The following is an 18902-nucleotide window of genomic DNA, read 5'->3' as shown; positions in this document are numbered from 1 at the left end:
GAACCGCGGAACGGTATGCCATTAGCACTAGTGGAATATGTCGGTCCCAGTCATGCTGATGGTTGGCGGTGAGGATGGCTAGCTGCTGCTGCATGGTGCGGTTAAACCGCTCCACTAGTCCATCACTTTGCGGATGCAAGGGAGTCGTGCGTGTCTTTTGCATGTCCAGTCTTTCACACAGGGCAGCAAAAACCCTAGATTCAAAATTCCTTCCCTGGTCGCTGTGGAGAATATCTGCAGTTCCAAAGCGACTAAACATGCCCTCCAGTAAGGCATCAGCCACTGTCTCCGCTTCTTGGTCCGGCAGTGCGTACGCCTCCGGCCACTTAGTAAAATAATCCATCGCGCAAAGCACATACTTGTTTCCTCTGTCTGTTACGGGAAAAGGGCCCATAATGTCCACAGCTACCCTCTCCATGGGTGCTCCAACCCCTTGCTGCTGAAGCGGTGCGTGTGACCGGTCCTGGGGTCCCTTGTAGGCTGCGCACTCATCACAGCGCCGACAGAAGTCCTCCACGTCCCGCCGGTGCTGACCCCAGTAGAACCCTTGGCGCAACCGACGGAGCGTCTTTGTGCTGCCAAAATGCCCTGAGCCCGTGCCCCCATGACACGCCTTCAGCACTGCGTCCCTCAGAGTCTTCGGGACCACCACCTGCCATCTCTCCTCCCCGGTGGCCGGCTCCTTCCACGCACGCTGCAGTACGTCGTCCCTGATGCGCAGCACAGCAAACTTACTCCACAGGCCCTTGGTGCCGACTGACAGCCCCAACACGCCTTCCCAGGGTGGTCTCCTACCACTCTGGACCCATTGCCGCACTGGTTTGAGATCGCTGTCTTCCCCCTGCCTGGCCGCCCACTCTGCAGCGTCCACAGTCTCCAAAGGGCAGCATGAAGGCCCGTCAGCGGTCTCATCTCCGCGCAGTTCCTTCTCTCTGACGTCTCGCCGGTCACAGTAGCTACAACCATCAATAGCACACGGCCGCCGAGAGAGAGCGTCTGCATTGGCGTGCTGTGCCCCAGCCCGATGACACACACTAAAGTGGAAAGACTGCAGCTCCTCCAGCCATCGCGCCACCTGACCCTCTGGTTCACGAAACGACATCAGCCATTGTAGTGCTGCATGGTCGGTTCTGATGGTGAAGGACACGCCACACAAGTAGTACTTGAAATGGCGTACAGCCAACACAACAGCTAACAGTTCACGTCTGGTCACACAGTACCGCCGCTCACTCTTGTTGAAGGTGCGGCTGAAGAAAGCCACCACCCGTTCACCTTCTGGGCCCACCTGCGACAGCACCGCGCCCATACCAACATTACTGGCGTCCGTATCTAGCACAAAAGGCTTAGCTGGGTCTGGAGTAGTGAGGACAGGAGCATTCATGAGGGCCTTCTTGAGCCCAGAAAATGCCTCCTGACAGTCCGGCGTCCACACGAACATCTGATCGTTCTGAAGGAGGCTAAACAACGGTGCGCCACTGCAGGAAAATCCCTTTACAAAACGCCGATAATATGAGGCAAGTCCCAAAAAGCTTTTTAGCTGCTTCTGGTCCTTCGGAATTGGCCAGTCTCTGATAGCGCTGATCTTCTCCTCCAGCGTGCTGATGCCGCTTCCGTCCACCTTGTGGCCCAGAAACTCCACCTCACGCCACATGAAATGGCACTTCTCTGGGTGTAGTTTCAGTCCAGCTGCCGCAATCCTTTCCAGCACCAGCCTCAAGGAATCAAGGGCTGACTGTAAGGACCGTCCATTAACGAGGACATCGTCCAAGTAGACCAAGCACTCTTGCCTGGGGATGTTAGCGAGCACTGTGTCCATCAGTCGCTCAAATGTCCCTGGTGCGTTGCAGAGCCCAAAACTCATGACCTTGAATTGCCAGTGGCCCCTGGTGGTGCAGAACGCTGTCTTCTGTCGTGACTCAGAGGTGAGTGGGACCTGCCAGTATCCACTGCGCAGGTCGAGCGACGAGAACCACGAGGACCCTGAGACCAGGTCCAACGTTTCATCGACCCGCGGGAGTGGGTAACAATCCTTTTTTGTCACCTTATTCAGCGGCCTGTAGTCCACACAGAACCGCGGCCTCATGCTGTTCTTCCTGGGAACCATGACCACGCCAGACGCCCACGGACTGTCAGAGGGTTCTATGATTCCCGCCTCGAGCATGGCGTGGACCTCTCTATCAGCCGCCTCCTGCCGGATCATGGGAAGGCGACGGGGGCGCACCTTGATTGGCCGCGCATCCCCAGTGTCGATGTGGTGTTCAACCAGATGGGTGAGACCCACCTCATTTTCATTGAAGGCGAAAATGTCCTTAAAGTCCCACAGTACGTGCCACAGCCGCTCGCGCTGCTCCCCTTCGAGGCCGACGCAGTTCTTTTCCCAGATGGAGCGGACCGCTACTGTTGTGGACGGCCTGGATGACGTCGCCCCCCACTTTGGACTTGATTCTTCAGGGCGAGCGGACTCTGCCCCCATTATCGGTGGCTGCTGCGTGGTGGATGATGTCCTCTTGGCTGCGAGCTCCCTGATTGCCTCATCCCTCTCTATGGGGGGCCTGACAGTCTCTTCCCATGTTGTCGGACTGGCGACTGCGGTGTTGACGGACACAGCCACAGTCCGTTCAGTGGGAGCGGTCAGCTTTACTCGCTGGCCACTCGGCAGAACGAGCACCGCAGACCCCAAGTCTATTACACATCTTGTGGCTTTCAAAAAGTCTCGACCAAGTATACACGGGTCGCTCACATCCGCCACCCAAGCGGAAAATGTTGCTGACAAGCCTCCGATTATGAACATAAATGTCGCTCTGCCTTTCATCTGGGCTATTTCCCCAGTCACTGTCTTTAATCTGGTGAGACTTGGTTCTAAAACGGTTCCAGCTGGAACAACGTCCGGTCTCACAATCGTGGCTGAAGATCCAGTATCCACCAGGGCTGTGCAGGCCACGTCCCCAATCTGCACGAAAACATGACATGGGTCCCCCACTTCTGTCCAGCCCACAGTCACAACAGTCTCGTCACTCGAGGGCTGGTGCTCCCGGTAACTGGTTAAAGGGGTCCGTGTCGTCCGGGCTACACGGACCCTCTCCCGTTTCCCTGCTGGTCCTTTCTATTTGGACACCGCCGCAGCAGGTGGCCAAGTTGTCCACACCCCCAGCAGACAGCAATGCACGCTCGTCTGTCCTTCTTTTCCTCATACTGGGTTGGGCGGGTCTGCAGCGCACATACAAGTTCCTCCACCCACGCCGGTCTTTGCTCCGCTCCCTGCGTAAACGATGCAGCCGAAACTGGGCGGGAAAATGTCTCAAGTGCTGCCCCAGTGGCGATCTCTCTCTCCATAGCGAGTTCGAGTGCATCTGCCAGGGAAGTGGGGTGGGCGAGCTGGACGCGCAAGCGCAGCTCATCCGGTTTCAGTGCTTGGATGAATTGATCATGTATCAGTTCGTTTTGGATTGCATTCGGCATTCCGATATACGCACGTCGACCCAGCCTCTCGATCCCATGAGCAAGGCACCGAAGCGACTCACCCGGTAGTCTGTCACGGTGCTTAAACTCACAGCGCAAAGAGTCTCTCAAGTCAAACTCTCCAAAACGCCTTTGCAGCGCAGCAACCAGCGCACTGTAATCAAGTCTCTCTTCCGGGTTCAGCAGGAGCAAACAGGACGCAGCTTCTTCTGTCAGTGACAAAGCCAACTGTATTGCCCTCACCTCCTCAGTCCAGCCTGCTTTATTAGCCACAAGCTCAAACTGAATTTTATAAGCTTCCCAGCTTCCTTTCCCGGAAAACTTCAGTGTCCTCAATGCTTCGCACACAAACTCATGGGCGCCGCCATGTTTGTTTACATTCGGCGGCGGCGCATGCGCTTCTGCGTCATGACGCCGCTCCGTCATGGCGGTACTATTGTCCATGTGGCGCGACACGCTGGCTTCACGGCGTCCGTGCTCGACGCAAACTGCGTCCGGCATGTCAATCGCACACTCTCCAGTTCCTCTCTCTACCTTCACTCGAGCGCTGCGGTCGGCGAACATCCTCTCTCCACAATGCGGGCGGCAACGGGTTGAAATCGAAGCACTTCTGACACCAATGTAATGCCCCACAGTGGAGAAGGAGTCACACAGACGAGGATGTGCTGCTCAATCGCTTTATTAACCAGCGGTAACTTGTTAATCGGTTGAAAGTAACGCACACACATACACGAGTTGCTGTTAGCCACAACTCACGCTCACACACACTCTCGCTTACCGCCAACTCACCCGCGCATGCGCGTTCACCAAACCCTTAAAGACACAGTACACTAATACAAATATCACAGATATTACAATATATATATGGTTGATGTGTGGGGGAGCAGGGTTTGGGTGGGGGCAGGGTTTGGCGGTAGCAGGGGTGTATAATGTAGCCCGTAGGAGCCAGGGCTGCATGGGATTCTGGGTATTTGTTCTGTTGTGTTTATGTTGTGTTACGGTGCAGATGTTCTCCCGAAATGTGTTTGTCATTCTTGTTTGGTGTGGATTCACAGTGTGGCGCATTATTAGTGAGAGTATTAAAGTTTTTCATATGGCCACCGTCAGTGTAACCTGTGTGGCTGTTGACCAAGTATGCCTTGCTGTCACTTGCGTGTGCAAGTATAAGATGCATACAACAAGAGGCTGGGTTGGCACGCTGTTTGTACAGATTGTAGAGGGCGCTAAATGCTGTACCATCATGGCACGCCCTTATTATTATTGTTAGGGTGGATATCGGTGAATATTAATCCCGGGAGTTTTCTGCCAGAGGCACCTAAATCCGGAAATCTCCCGGGACAATCAGGAGGGTCGGCAAGTATGCAGCTGAGCCGCATCAGAGTGATCAAGGAGCCGCGGGTTGCCGACCCCTGCTGTATACAGTGCTCTTATTTTGTAGTTTCATTTCACCTGTACTGGCTCCCACACTTGTTCTTGATTGGCAGCCGGGTACCTGTACCTGGTTGCCAATCAGTCTCCTATTTCAGACAGCGTCGGACCAATGCACTGCTCTGCTATACTTGCCGCCGTACTGAGTGTTTTTTTTAATCTAAAATAATTTCCCTGTCTTGTGCCCTTTTTGGCTGCATCACCTTCTTTTCTTATTTTCTCCACTCCTTGTGAGTGTGTTTTCTGCTTATATTGAATAGCATTCTTGTTGCTCGCCGTCTGCCTCTCGTCTGCTACATCTTTGGGTCACGTCGTCAAAGCTGCGCTCCCGTGCTCATGACAACAAGCTCCGATACAAGCAGTCCTTCGTTATGTTTACTTGTGCAAAGCTGGACAGACAGTTAACAAATGTGGTCTTCTATTGTTTTTTGTGTGAAGACTTTTACAAAAGGTAAACATGGTAAACTACAAGCTACTAGGAGCTAGCAGCTACACAACAGCTAAGCACACAATAGCACACACAAGCTGTCATGAATTGGACAATATTGTGGTCTGATAATATTATAGTTGCATACTACTTACAGATACTAAGGGCCTGATTAACTAAACTTTTGCCTGTAATAAGACACGTGCAAACCTGATAGCACACACAAAACTAATCTACTAAACGTGTGCAAAGTGGATTGTGTTAAGTGAGCAGAATAAGGTGTGCAATCCATTTTGTGTCTCTGTCTTTATTAATATGCAAGATATATGCTGATCCTCAAAACGCTCACAATACTGGGAGAAGATGCAAATATAATTATTTAGCACGCGCAATGACTAGCACTATTTAGAGTTTTATTTAGCACTGGTCAAAAGGATGTGCAAACTGACAGTTCCACACATGACTGCAGGATCAGTGTTTGCGCTACACAGACAATGGACAGATGCCAGTCCTCCTTCCTACTTGTGTGTGTCAACATTTTGGAAGGTCAGAAATTAAAAAAAATATTTGACATATCGTCTATTCAGCGACATCATTTTATTATAGCTGCATGCTGGATGACTTAAGGGGCTGATTAAAACAATTTCAATTGATGCGTTTTGGTGTCCTTTAGTACCGGTATTTTTTTTTTAATGACGTTGTTTTTTTCACATAGAATATATATATATTATTAAAATATTTCTTCCATGCATTTTCTGCGTCTTGAGCGAGCGGAGTAAAAAACTGAAGCCTTTCTCCAAAGAATGCACCTTCACCGGTAAAAGCAAAACAAAAAATGGTGTCAATGTGAATAAATGCACTGCTTGACTGCTTAAAAAATTCCCAAAAATGTAGTACATGTTTGCTGCATGTTTGAGGTAAAACACAATAACATGAATTTGCAGTAAATGAGAGTGTCTCCGTGGTGATGCCCCGTATAGTACACGCAAAATCAACACGCCCACTAATAGTACATGCTATTTTATAGATTGCACACGCTGTTTACCATGTGGTGTTTGGATCTTAGTAAATCATCTTAGTCTAAATCAGACGGAATATAATAAATAGGTTAGTATTTTTCATACCTACCATTGTTCTCTGTTAGACCAACTCCACACTACAAAGTAATTCAAGTATGTATGATTCCTGCTGATATCGTATCAATACTGAAGGCTGCAATATCCGTATAGTATTGGAAGTGAAAAAGTTGTATAGGGGAATTTAGGTATTTAATTTTGATGACCAAAACATTTTTGGATATCTTGTTGCTTGACCAGATAATTGCAAAGTATAGAAGATATGCCAGGTATTCTCAAACTGTGGTGCAGGTACCACTAGTGGTGTTTGATTGATTGATTGAAACATTTATTAGTAGATTGCACAGTACAGTACATATTCCGTACAATTGACCACTAAATGGTAACACCCGAATAAGTTTTTCAACTTGTTTAATGAATTCATGGTAAAATGGTACGCGGGCTGCATTTAGTGGTACGCCAGGAATCACTTAAATAAATATTTTAACCACGTGACTCGAGCCGTTATCACCGTTCACATTGTGTGTAATATTACAATGGCCAAAAATACTGAATATACTAGTTAAATAAAACCTCTGCCTTGTTTTTCATGAATACTTACGCCTACTAAGCTACTGTATTTTAATGTTGGTCATTATGGTGGTATTTGGCGAGCCAAGCGTTTTCTGAGGTGGTACTTGTTGAAAAAAAGTTTGAGAACCACAGATATACGCTATATATATATATATATATATATATATATATATATATATATATATATATATATATATATATATATATATATATATATATATATATATATATAAATAAATTAATGAATAAATATATATATATACATATATATATATATATATATATATATATTTGGTCAAAATGTAATGAACAAAACCATTTAGCAATAAAGATGAAGTGCTTTATTGTGCACAATTTTTTCAAGGCTTTTACAGGCCACATTAAATTATGTGGCGGGCCAAATCTGGCCCCCAGGCCTTGAATTTGACACCAGTGAGCTATACACTACATGCATGAATAACAACAGCATTAATAATAATTAAAAATATATATATTTCTTTTGACAGTCATAAGTATGTTTATAGGATGCGTTATTTCAAACTGCTTATTAGAGGACAGAAATATATTTTTTTGCTTTTCTTTCTGAAAGTGATTTGTGTGTTTCGGCACTAAAGTTTAAGTTTTATAGTTTTAATTTCATCATGATAATACCTGCATGGGGTCCCAGCATGCTGTAGAGTACTGCACCATTCTCTCCTTCATCCAGATCCGTAGCTTTCACAGTAATCACTGATGTTCCGCTGGGCTCGTTCTCAAAGACGCTGGTGGTGAACGCTCGCTCGGAAAACCGTGGTCGATAATCGTTGACATCGAGAACTGTGACGAGGACCTGAAAATAGTAGTAGGATACAATCAGGCTTACAATCCCTAAGTTATATAGATGCCCCTATGTTATCAGTGCATATTTCTACAGCTGGAGTGTGCTGTAGACACCACAAACCCAGAGATATAATTAGTCTTTTATGTGTGGCGAGTGTGGTGTGGCCCACTATGGCTGTATACCTCACATGGGGCACACAGCTCATGTAAAGACAACTGAAGCAGTTTGTACAGTATAAGAGCCGCTCAAAAGACTTGACTCGTTCGTAAATGTCTCCGATGGGTCGTGGTGGTTTAGTATTCCAGCGTGATTAACCCAAACCAGGGGAATAAAGATGCGGTACAAGAAGAAGTACAAGAAGATCCAAGAAATTCAGTTTATTTGCTGTAATGGAGGGAATTATTAATAGCTTAAGGCAGCGCCTGTGTATGGAGAAACATAACTAACTGCTAGCCACTTGTCAGCCGGAGGACTAAAAGTAATACACAACAAGTAATACAGTGTCAGCCCGAGTGGATCACCGTGGATAACCGGCAATGGGGATCTTTATGTGAAATTTAAAACTCTGACAAAAAAAACCATTTTAAATTTATATAAATTTACCAAAAATGTGTTAATGTCTTTGTAAGTTCCAAAACAGCAGGGGATCACATATTTATTTTCCCCGCTATGCATTTTTAAAGAATAGTACCTGGACAGAGTTCTCTCGTCTGTTGTTGGAACTGCCGCCAGGGTTATCACGGGCCACAGCGGTTAGAGTGTAGTGGTCCTTTGTCTCTCTATCCAAGGGAGAGAGGATGTAGATGTCTCCCTGAAACAAACAAGGAAGAATGGTTGGAAAGGAAATTTGAGCGGTTATTGTTTATTGTTATTGTTCTAAGCCTCTCCCAGCTTTTGGAATCAGTCATGAATAAAACATTCCAGCAGGCACAAGACATTAGAACAACGTTGAGAACTTGTTGAATTAAATCCTGATGTTGAGCAACTCACACATAACGAAAAAAACAACATGCTTTTTGACGACGTTGTTGTTTATTGAGTATGTCATAGTCAGCTCCACAACATACATGTAGTACATAATATACATACATATCTGTCTCGTGCTCAATGGCAATATTGTTATTTCACAAAAAAGAAAAAAAATTGAATTAAGAAAATAAATGAAAATTAAATTAAATTAAACATATCTCAAAAGGGTAATGGGAAGAAGTATAAACTTTTTGAATCCCCTCCCTTTTTTTACATAGTTACTTTCACTAATATCCAGTTTCCTCTGAACCACATTTCATCAAATTAATCTGGATCCACATAACTTAATTTCCCCAGAACAATGTGCTTACAATTCTCAATATATCATCATAAGTAAGTCATATAAGTCATTCACACTCATATTCAAAATAAGCCTAGACCTCACAATACCGAACCAAAATATTAGATTAGTACAATTTCTTAAGATGCTCAATGTTTGAACAGTGTTTGAGTTCATCACTCAGGCTGTTCCATATTTTCCCCCCACAGACTGAGACACAAAAAATTTTCCTTGTGCTAAGTGCTAAAGGCTGTTTATATTTTGCCGTTCCCCTGAGATTATACCCCACATCCCTTTCTATGAATAAACTTTGAATATTTTCAGGCAATTGATAACTTCTTGCTTTAAACAGGATAAGCCCTGTCAAATATTCTACTAAATCAGGACATTTTAACAGTTTTGACCTTAAAAATAAGCTATTAGTGTGCTCCTTGAACCCCACATTATGGATCATTCTAAGTGCCCGTTTTTGTAAGATTGTTAAGGGATTTATGTTGGTTTTATAATTATTCCCCCAAACTTCTGCACAGTAACTTAAGTAAGGATAAATGACTGAAAAGCTCAAGTTGTTAGTTAGTTGTTGACGTGTAATCAATGTCGGGTTCTGACGTTGATTTGACCATTGAATTTTGGTCATATTCCAACCAAAATTCTACAACATAAATACAACGTTTATTCAATGTCAGGTTGTGATGTTGATTTGACATTTGAAATTTGGTCATTTCAACAACGTGGATCCAACGTTGGGCATTAACGTCTCAATTTGCAAATACAACTACAAACCCCGTTTCCATATGAATTGGGAAATTGTGTTAGATGTAAATATAAACGGAATACAATGATTTGCAAATCCTTTTCAACCCATATTCAATTGAATATGCTACAAAGACAACATATTTGATGTTCAAACTCATTAACTTTATTTTTTTTTGCAAATAATAATTAACTTAGAATTTCATGTCTGCAACACGTGCCAAAGTAGTTGGGAAAGGGCATGTTCACCACTGTGTTACATGGCCTTTCCTTTTAACAACACTCAGTAAACGTTTGGGAACTGAGGAGACACTTTTTTAAGCTTTTCAGGTGGAATTCTTTCCCATTCTTGCTTGATGTACAGCTTAAGTTGTTCAACAGTCCGGGGGTCTCCGTTGGGGTATTTTAGGCTTCATAATGCACCACACATTTTCAATGGGAGACAGTTCTGGACTACAGGCAGGCCAGTCTAGCACCCGCACCCTTTTACTATGAAGCCACGTTGATGTAACACGTGGCTTGGCATTGTCTTGCTGAAATAAGCAGGGGCGTCCATGGTAACGTTGCTTGGATGGCAACATATGTTGCTCTAAAACCTGTATGTACCTTCAGCATTAATGGCGCCTTCACAGATGTGTAAGTTACCCATGTCTTGGGCACTAATACAACCCCATACCATCACAGATGCTAGCTTTTACACTTTGCGCCTATAACAATCCGGATTTGAAATGAAACAATTTGAAATGTGGACTCGTCAGACCACAGAACACTTTTCCACTTTGTATCAGTCCATCTTAGATGAGCTCAGCCCCAGCGAAGCCGACGGCGTTTCTGGGTGTTGTTGATAAACGGTTTTCGCCTTGCATAGGAGAGTTTTAACTTGCACTTACAGATGTAGCGACCAACTGTAGTTACTGACAGTGGGTTTCTGAAGTGTTCCTGAGCCCATGTGGTGATATCCTTTACACACTGATGTCGCTTGTTGATGCAGTACAGCCTGAGGGATCGAAGGTCACGGGCTTAGCTGCTTACATGCAGTGATTTCTCCAGATTCTCTGAACCCTTTGATGATATTACGGACCGTAGATGGTGAAATCTCTAAATTCCTTGCAATAGCTGGTTGAGAAAGGTTTTTCTTAAACTGTTCAACAATTTGCTCACGCATTTGTTGACAAAGTGGTGACCCTCGCCCCATCCTTGTTTGTGAACGACTGAGCATTTTCATGGAATCTACTTTTATACCCAATCATGGCACCCACCTGTTCCCAATTAGCCTGTTCACCTGTGGTATGTTCCAAATAAGTGTTTGATGAGTATTCCTCAACTTTATCAGTATTTATTGCCACCTTTCCCAACTTCTTTGTCACGTGTTGCTGGCATCAAATTCTAAAGTTAATGATTATTTGCAACAAAAAAAAATGTTTATCAGTTTGAACATCAAATATGTTGTCTTTGTAGCATATTCAACTGGATATGGGTTGAAAATGATCTAACACAATTTCCCAACTCATATGGAAACAGGGTTTGTATTTTGCAATGTTGTTTTAAAGTCAGTTTTAAAGGACATGTATGTATAATCAATGTTGTATCAATGTCTTGTGTCTCCTGGGATCTGAGGGTAATGTGCTGCAGTGCCAGTACGGCAGGTTAGTCGTGCACAAGTTAACTCACAGTGGTCGGTCTGATGCCAAACTTGCCCTCCCCGTCTACCAAGCTGTACTCAACAACAGCAAACAGACCAGAATCGGCATCAGTGGCACTGACACGAACAATAGTGGTGCCGAGGTTCATGCTCTCAAAAACAGGTTCCTGCAAAATGAGATGATCGTAAAATCAAATGAACTGATAATAAAATGGTTTATTTCAATGATCACTTTATATTTATTGTATCATTATTCTCTTCAGTACCTGATATGACGGTTGTAAGAAGACTGGGTTGTTGTCGTTGACATCCACTATGCGGAGATAAACGGGCAGCTCAGCAATCCTGGGAGGACTTCCGTGGTCCCTTGCCCGGATTGTGAAATTAAGCCATTGCACTTGTTCGAAGTCCACCGTCTGGTTTGCAACAATCTTACCTGAGAAGTTTGCCAGACACTGATGGTTACTATCAACTGGGATTGGAGTGGGTTTCATATTCTAAACTAAAATACTTCAATAGTGACTTCATGTAGGCAAGAGTTTGTGATGATGTTGATTAATATTAGCATGTTGGTGCTGTGGTGTTGTCATACCAGTGGAGGGGTCCTCCAGTCTGACGTAGCCCCCTCGTGGTAGGTGGAGCAGCTGATAGATGACCTGACCATTGGGGCCTTTGTCTGGGTCCACAGCTGACACTGACAGCAATGTTGTGCCTGGCTGCGCTCCCTCCAAAATCTTTTCGGTAAAGTTTGTCACTCCAAAAGGCCGGAAACGAGGAGCGTTGTCGTTTACATCCAAAATGTTGATGGTTAGTCTTGCTGAAGTGAAAGGTAAACAAGGAAATGATTATTGTATCGAGTATTTCACAGCGTTATGACAGAAGATGAACTTACCATTCGGGACACTGCCAGACTTGTCGATGACCTCACTAGCATTGTCGTGAACGGACACAATAATCTCGAAGGTTGCTACCTGCTCTCTGTTGAGTGGGTTTCGTACAAACACAGCACCTGTAACACATTTTTAACCCCAAAAATGTATTATTGTAATAAGAATATTGACCTAATTGTGATCATTAAGGCATAAACACTCTATGGCTATGTGGTTGTTTAGAGTCAGTAGGCCGCATGATTATGGCGACCGTCATTTCAATAGCCGATCATCTCAACGTGGTTATCACGCTCTGCATGTGTTTGCTGAATTGCCGCATGGATACAATTATACTTTGTTTCTGCTAAACTTTTATTCCGCAGTGAATCAACTTGTAGTGGGGCGGTATAGCTCGGTTGGTAGAGCGGCCGTGCCAGTAACTTGAGGGTTACAGGTCCAATCCCCGCTTCCGCCATCCTAGTCACCGCTGTTGTGTCCTTGGGCAAGACACTTTACCCACCTGCTCCCAGTGCCACCCACACTGGTTTAAATGTAACTTAGATATTGGGTTTCACTATGTAAAGCGCTTTGAGTCACTAGAGAAAAGCGCTATATAAATATAATTCACTTCACTTCACTAGTTTGATTCAGCAGCATCCAAAGCCTATGAAGATATACTATATTGCCAAAAGTATTTGGCCACCCATCTAAATGATGACAATCAGGTGTCCTAATCATTTGGATCGGTGTATAAAATTAAGCGTTTAGGCATGGAAACTGTTTCTACAAAAATTTGTGAAAGAATGGGCCACTCTCAGTGATTTCCAGCGTGGAACTGTCATCAGATATCACTTGTGCAAAAAACCAGTCGTGAAATTTCCTCGCACCTACATATTCCAAAGTCAACTTTGTTATAAGAACATGGAAGAGTTTGATAACAACAGCAAGTCAGCCACCAAGTTGTAGGCCACGTAAACTGACAGAGAGGGGTCAGCGGATGCTGAAGCGCATAGTGCACAGTCAGTTGCTACAGAGCTCCAAACTTCATGTGACCTTCCAATTAGCCCACGTACAGTACGCAGAGAGCTTCATAGAATGGGTTTCCATAGCCGAGCAGCAGCAGCTAAGCCATACATCGCCAAGTCCAATGCAAAGCATGGGATGCAGTGATGTAAAGCATGTCGCCACTGGACTCTAGAGCAGTGGTGACGCGTTCTCTGGAGTGATGAATCACGCTTTTCCATCTGGCAATCTGATGGACGAGTCTGTATTTGGATGTTGCCAGGAGAACGCTACATTTCGGACTGTATTGTGCCGAGTGTGAAATTTGGTGGAGGAGGAATTATGGTTTTTCAGGAGTTGGGCTTGGCCCCTTAGTTCCAGTGAAAGGAACTTTAAATGCTCCAGGATACCAAAACATTTTGGACAATTCCATGGGATGGCACTTCAAGGTCATATGTGAGTAAAGGCAGGTGGCCAAATACTTTTGGCAATAATCGAATGCCGTCATCATGATAGGTTTAAGCCCGCCTTTCTAAAATGGCCATACTGTTTAAGTTCATATTGTAGCCAAACTTTTTCCCGAAAGATACAATGTCTAAAAGACATAAACAAATGTTATAGTTTTGCTTATTTATTGTGTCTTGTTTACTTTTTAAATGAATGCCAAAGCAGAATTGCAGTTTTGAATTGGCTTCACTGTGGCATGAGATATCATACAATGTTACACCCCTTGGACACGTCAACCTATTTTTTTTACCTTTTCATATAAACTTGGACATTAATTGGAAAACAAACATATGACTATAGAACATACTGGATTGAAATAATTTATAGTCCTCAATGTAGTTTTTCTTATCATTATTTACCTTACATTATTATTTAGTAAATACAAATCTTTACACACCATGTCAAATATTAATAATATGTTATTTCTCAATATTAAATTTTATAATGGCCAAAAGTAATACAGTAAATCTTTGTTTATCGCTGTTAATTTCTTTCGGGCCTGGCTGTGATGAACAGATTTCCACAAAGTAAGAATCATTAATTATGAATTTAATATTTTCATAGACTTTGTGAAAATGCTTTTTAACATTTTTATATACATATATATATATATATATATATATATATATATATATGTGTGTGTGTGTGTGTATATATATATATATATATATATATATATATATATATATATATATATATATATATATATGTGTGTGTGTGTGTGTATATAAAAATGTAAATCCCCTGCGAAACAGGCTTGTAGGGATGAAAAATAGCCTCTGTGTTTTTTCCTGACCTAACGTATATACATATATATATATATTATATTATATATATTCTAAAATGTGTTTTGTTAAACCACTAATGGTAACAAAAGGTGATGTTATTGTTGTTGTTTTTTTGCTTTGAAAAAAAGCACATTTAAAGACCGAAATAGGGCTACAACATTTTTTTGTTTATAGCCACAAAAATTCTTGGACCGGCCCTGATCAAGGATATTAAAATGAGAATGATTTCTAACCGGTGTGTAAGTCAATGCCAAAGGACTCCTGCAGGCCTTCCACGGGATTGTTGCCATCATCCTTTGCCTCCACTGAGATGATGTAATACTCCAGCCGTGGATGCAGGTCGGGGTCCTTGGCGGTCAACGTGGCGACCACCACCCCAGGCGGCGTAGACTCGTTGACATTAATCATGGTTACAGGCTCTATAAAACGGGGACGTGAGTCATTGACATCATCCAGGATGACCGTCAGAGTGGCCGTGCCAGACATAGGTGGCATGCCGCGGTCCGTTGCCATGACAACCAGTCGGTACGATCCACGCTCCTCCCTGTCGAGGGTGGTGTTGCCAACCAGGACGGCACCGGAGAGCGCGTCAACCACAAATCGATCCTGCGCGCCGCTTACTAAGCGGTACATGAGCCAGCCGTTAGAGCCGGAGTCAGCGTCGATGGCGGACAGCTGGGTCACCACAACACCTGGAGGAGACACGGCAAGCTTACACACAGTATTATACCAAACATTCACTATTGCTTTTTTTTTTACACGCACCAGTCGGGCTGTTCTCGGGGAGTCTCACACCGAAACTGGAAGGACTGAAAACAGGTGGGTTGTCATTCTGGTCCAGGATGGTGACTGTGAGAGGAACACTGCTGTTTAATCCCCCAATGTCCTCCCCGACCAGGACCAGCTCTATCCGAGGCTCCTGATACGCCTCACGGTCCAACTTGGCTCCCTGTTGCACATGTATGACTCCTAGAGAAAGACACACACTGTTGTGGAGGTACTTTCTACACATCTGTACCCATGCTATGGAGCGATCGTTACCAGTATTGGCATTCACAGTAAAAAGGTCCACTCGAGCTCCCAGCAGACGATACTTCACCACAGCATTGGGTCCAATATCCTTATCTACGGCCAGAATGGGCCCATTCAGCACTGTTACAGTACTACCTGGGGGGGTGGAGAGGCATGAATGTTGGAACTTTATGAAGAGTTTTTATTTGGAATTAATCCTGGTTTCATCTGAAAGGATGATGAAATGATGATTTTCGCCTTTTCTGACTTATACATGTTGTTACAATGTTGGCTCTAGGCTTTGTGTGGTCCTAAACACAATTTTGTTTGTGATCTTTAATATTACTATTAGATTCCAGAAGGGCTCCCACCCCACCGTAAACCTAGCGTCACCACCCCACATACACACGCTCAGTAAATTTACATGCACTAAGAAAACTGATTATTGGCATAATTTGGTTGAAACTAACTTTTTAGAACACATGTATAAACCCTATCAAGGTTAAAGTCATACAAAGTGTAATACCTCCAAGATGCTGTATGGAAAAAAAAAAGTTTGTTAACACTAGGGGTGTCCGATAACGGCTTTTTGCTGATATCCGATATTCCGATATTGTCCAACTCTTTAATTACCAATACCGATATCAACCGATACCGATATCAACCGATATATACAGTCGTGGAATTAACACATTATTATGCCTAATTTGGACAACCAGGTATGGTGAAGATAAGGTACTTTTAAAAACAATTAATAAAATAAAATAAGATAAATAAATTAAAAACTTTTTCTTGAATAAAAAAGAAAGTAAAACAATATAAAAACAGTTACATAGAAAATAGTAATTAATGAAAATTAGTAAAATTAACTGTTAAAAGTTAGTACTATTAGTGGACCAGCAGCACGCACAATCATGTGTGCTTACGGACTGTATCCCTTGCAGACTGTATTGATATATATTGACATATAATGTAGGAACCAGAATATTAATAACAGAAAGAAACAACCCTTTTGTGTGAATGAGTGTGAATGAGTGTAAATGGGGGAGGAAGTTTTTTTGGGTTGGTGCACTAATTGTAAGTGTATCTTGTGTTTTTTATGTTGATTTAATAAAAAAAAAAAATTAAATAAAATACAATTTTTTTTTTTTAAACGATACCGATAATAAAAAAAACGATACCGATAATTTCCCATATTACATTTTAACGCATTTATCGGCCGATAATATCGGCCTGCCGACATCTGACATCTCTAATATTCACCATTAATTAGTTGCTTATTAACATGCACATTAATAACACATTGGCTCTAAATTAGTCATTATTAAGTACTTATTAATGACTTAATCTTAATCTGCATGGCCTTATTATACAACCAGTAAGCCATTAACTAAGAGTCTTCCCTCAATAACCTCAGTATTATTGCTTATTAGTAACCCTAACCATAACCCTAACCCTAACCCTTATATGTTTCCCTAGTGTCCAAATTACTGTAAATTAAGTCTTTGTTACTTTAATAAGCAACTAATTAATGGTGAATATGTTCCCCATACTAAAGTGTTACCAAAAGTGTTTTTACTTTTTAAATATGAGATTAACATTCAGTATCTAGAGTAGGAGTCATTGGGCCTTTTTAGGCTAAAGGTGTGATGATCCGTTGCCCGGATCATGTTTTGTTCTATTAGTTTTACAACTTCAGTTCTGTTTTCAGCACCCCTGGGTTTGTGTTTTTCTGTTACGATGTGGTCGCATCGGAACTCCAGATGCAGCGTGCAGGCAAGAAAATTATTTATTGTCCATAAATCGTTCGAAATACAAAAAATATGCAGCGCGGTGTCCACGACACGGAAAACAAGAATGGCTTAGCCAAAAGGATGCTAGTCAAAAACACGAACTAGGAGCAGGAACAAGAACGCAACTTGTTGCATGTAGGCAAACAAGACAGCCAGACAGTGTGTGGCGAAAAACAGGAATATGTAGCTCTCTAATTAGTGCCCAGGAGCAGGTGAGCGTCCGGAACACTAAGCAAAGGCGGGTGAAACTAATCAGCACCCGTGGTAACCAAAACACAAACCCATGGGTGCTGAAAACAGAACTGAGGTAGTAAAACTAATAGAACAAAACATGTAGCTGAGATAGGCTCCAGCGCCCCCGCGACCCCAAAGGGAATAAGCGGTAGAAAATGGATGGATGGATGATCCGGGCAACGGATCATCACAAAAGGATCCCTAAAATATCCTAAAGCCCTCTAACTTATTTGGTGTTGTTTTTATTTATGAAAGTTAATTTTTTTGTTTTTTATTTTACAAATAGTGCTGACAAATGTATCATAAAGTAGCCAGACTATGAGTTTTATTAATCATACAACATGTCATTAATGACTTGAAAATTATCATAACTATGTCAAGTTTACCTTTACTTCATTATGTAAAGATTATCTGAACCATGTAGGATTATCATTAGTGGATAATAATAATCATTAAATACATCATTATTATTAAATATTATTGATGTATTATTCTTAGTTAATCTATTGAGGGTTAAGCATCCTCTGCCTTTAAAAACTAGTGACGCCTCTGTTTCGAACATTAATCAAGGTTCTTTGAACACACCACAATAAGATGCAAAAGTGAAACTTAAACATAACATTGTCCGATGTTGCTTCAAATAGATTTCTTATATTTTCACCTTTCTTCTATCACCTCATCCTGGTTCCCAAGTGCTGCAGCTGTGTGTGAATGCATAAATGTGAGCTCTAATGACGTTATGACCTCTGTGTTGAGGGAACAGTGAAGTGATCTAATGCTGGGTTTGCTGCTACCAGGAGGAATGTACCATTATGCATTTTTACAAGAGGGTGTCAGTTTTGTTACACATTGCTAATCTAATTCAAACAACCTTATTATTTAATTTTGACAGCAAAATAGATTTTTATTTAATTGAAGTCGTAATTTATAACTTTAATAAAAAAATGATTGACAAAAGCCTAGGCCATGATCATGGTTGCGGCCCTAGACAACCGCATAGAACGTTTATTTGTCGGTCCTGCCCTGGATACTCGTGTTAAACAATGCCAAAGCGTCAAATGATAAGGTTCATGCAGTTTTGCATGCCTCTGACCACTGTGTTGTGAGTGAGTATTTTTTTTTTACCAGCATATACAGTGCGACGTCACAGTGAGGTGGACATACTTGTTTGGACATTTTGCATAAGCTATCCACCAGAGGCTGTGATGAGT

The 18902-nt window shown here is 42.8% G+C and overlaps 1 protein-coding gene across 1 annotated transcript in view; it reads right to left on the bottom strand.

Annotated features, from left to right (window-relative positions):
• Positions 1–18902, bottom strand: part of cdh23 (cadherin-related 23) — a 626035-nt gene that overhangs the window by 31219 nt on the left and 575914 nt on the right. The window contains exons 45-53 of the mRNA XM_061961466.1: positions 15695–15820; positions 15419–15622; positions 14887–15345; positions 12380–12496; positions 12080–12304; positions 11754–11923; positions 11517–11654; positions 8475–8594; positions 7615–7792 (exon numbers count right to left, since the gene is read on the bottom strand). Coding sequence (XP_061817450.1) covers positions 7615–7792; positions 8475–8594; positions 11517–11654; positions 11754–11923; positions 12080–12304; positions 12380–12496; positions 14887–15345; positions 15419–15622; positions 15695–15820 — 1737 coding nt within the window. The remainder of the gene's footprint in view (positions 1–7614; positions 7793–8474; positions 8595–11516; positions 11655–11753; positions 11924–12079; positions 12305–12379; positions 12497–14886; positions 15346–15418; positions 15623–15694; positions 15821–18902) is intronic.

Source organism: Nerophis lumbriciformis, linkage group LG02 (genome assembly GCF_033978685.3).
Source record: "Nerophis lumbriciformis linkage group LG02, RoL_Nlum_v2.1, whole genome shotgun sequence".
Taxonomy (NCBI): Eukaryota; Metazoa; Chordata; class Actinopteri; order Syngnathiformes; family Syngnathidae; genus Nerophis; species Nerophis lumbriciformis.
This window is presented reverse-complemented; position numbering and strand designations above follow the sequence as displayed.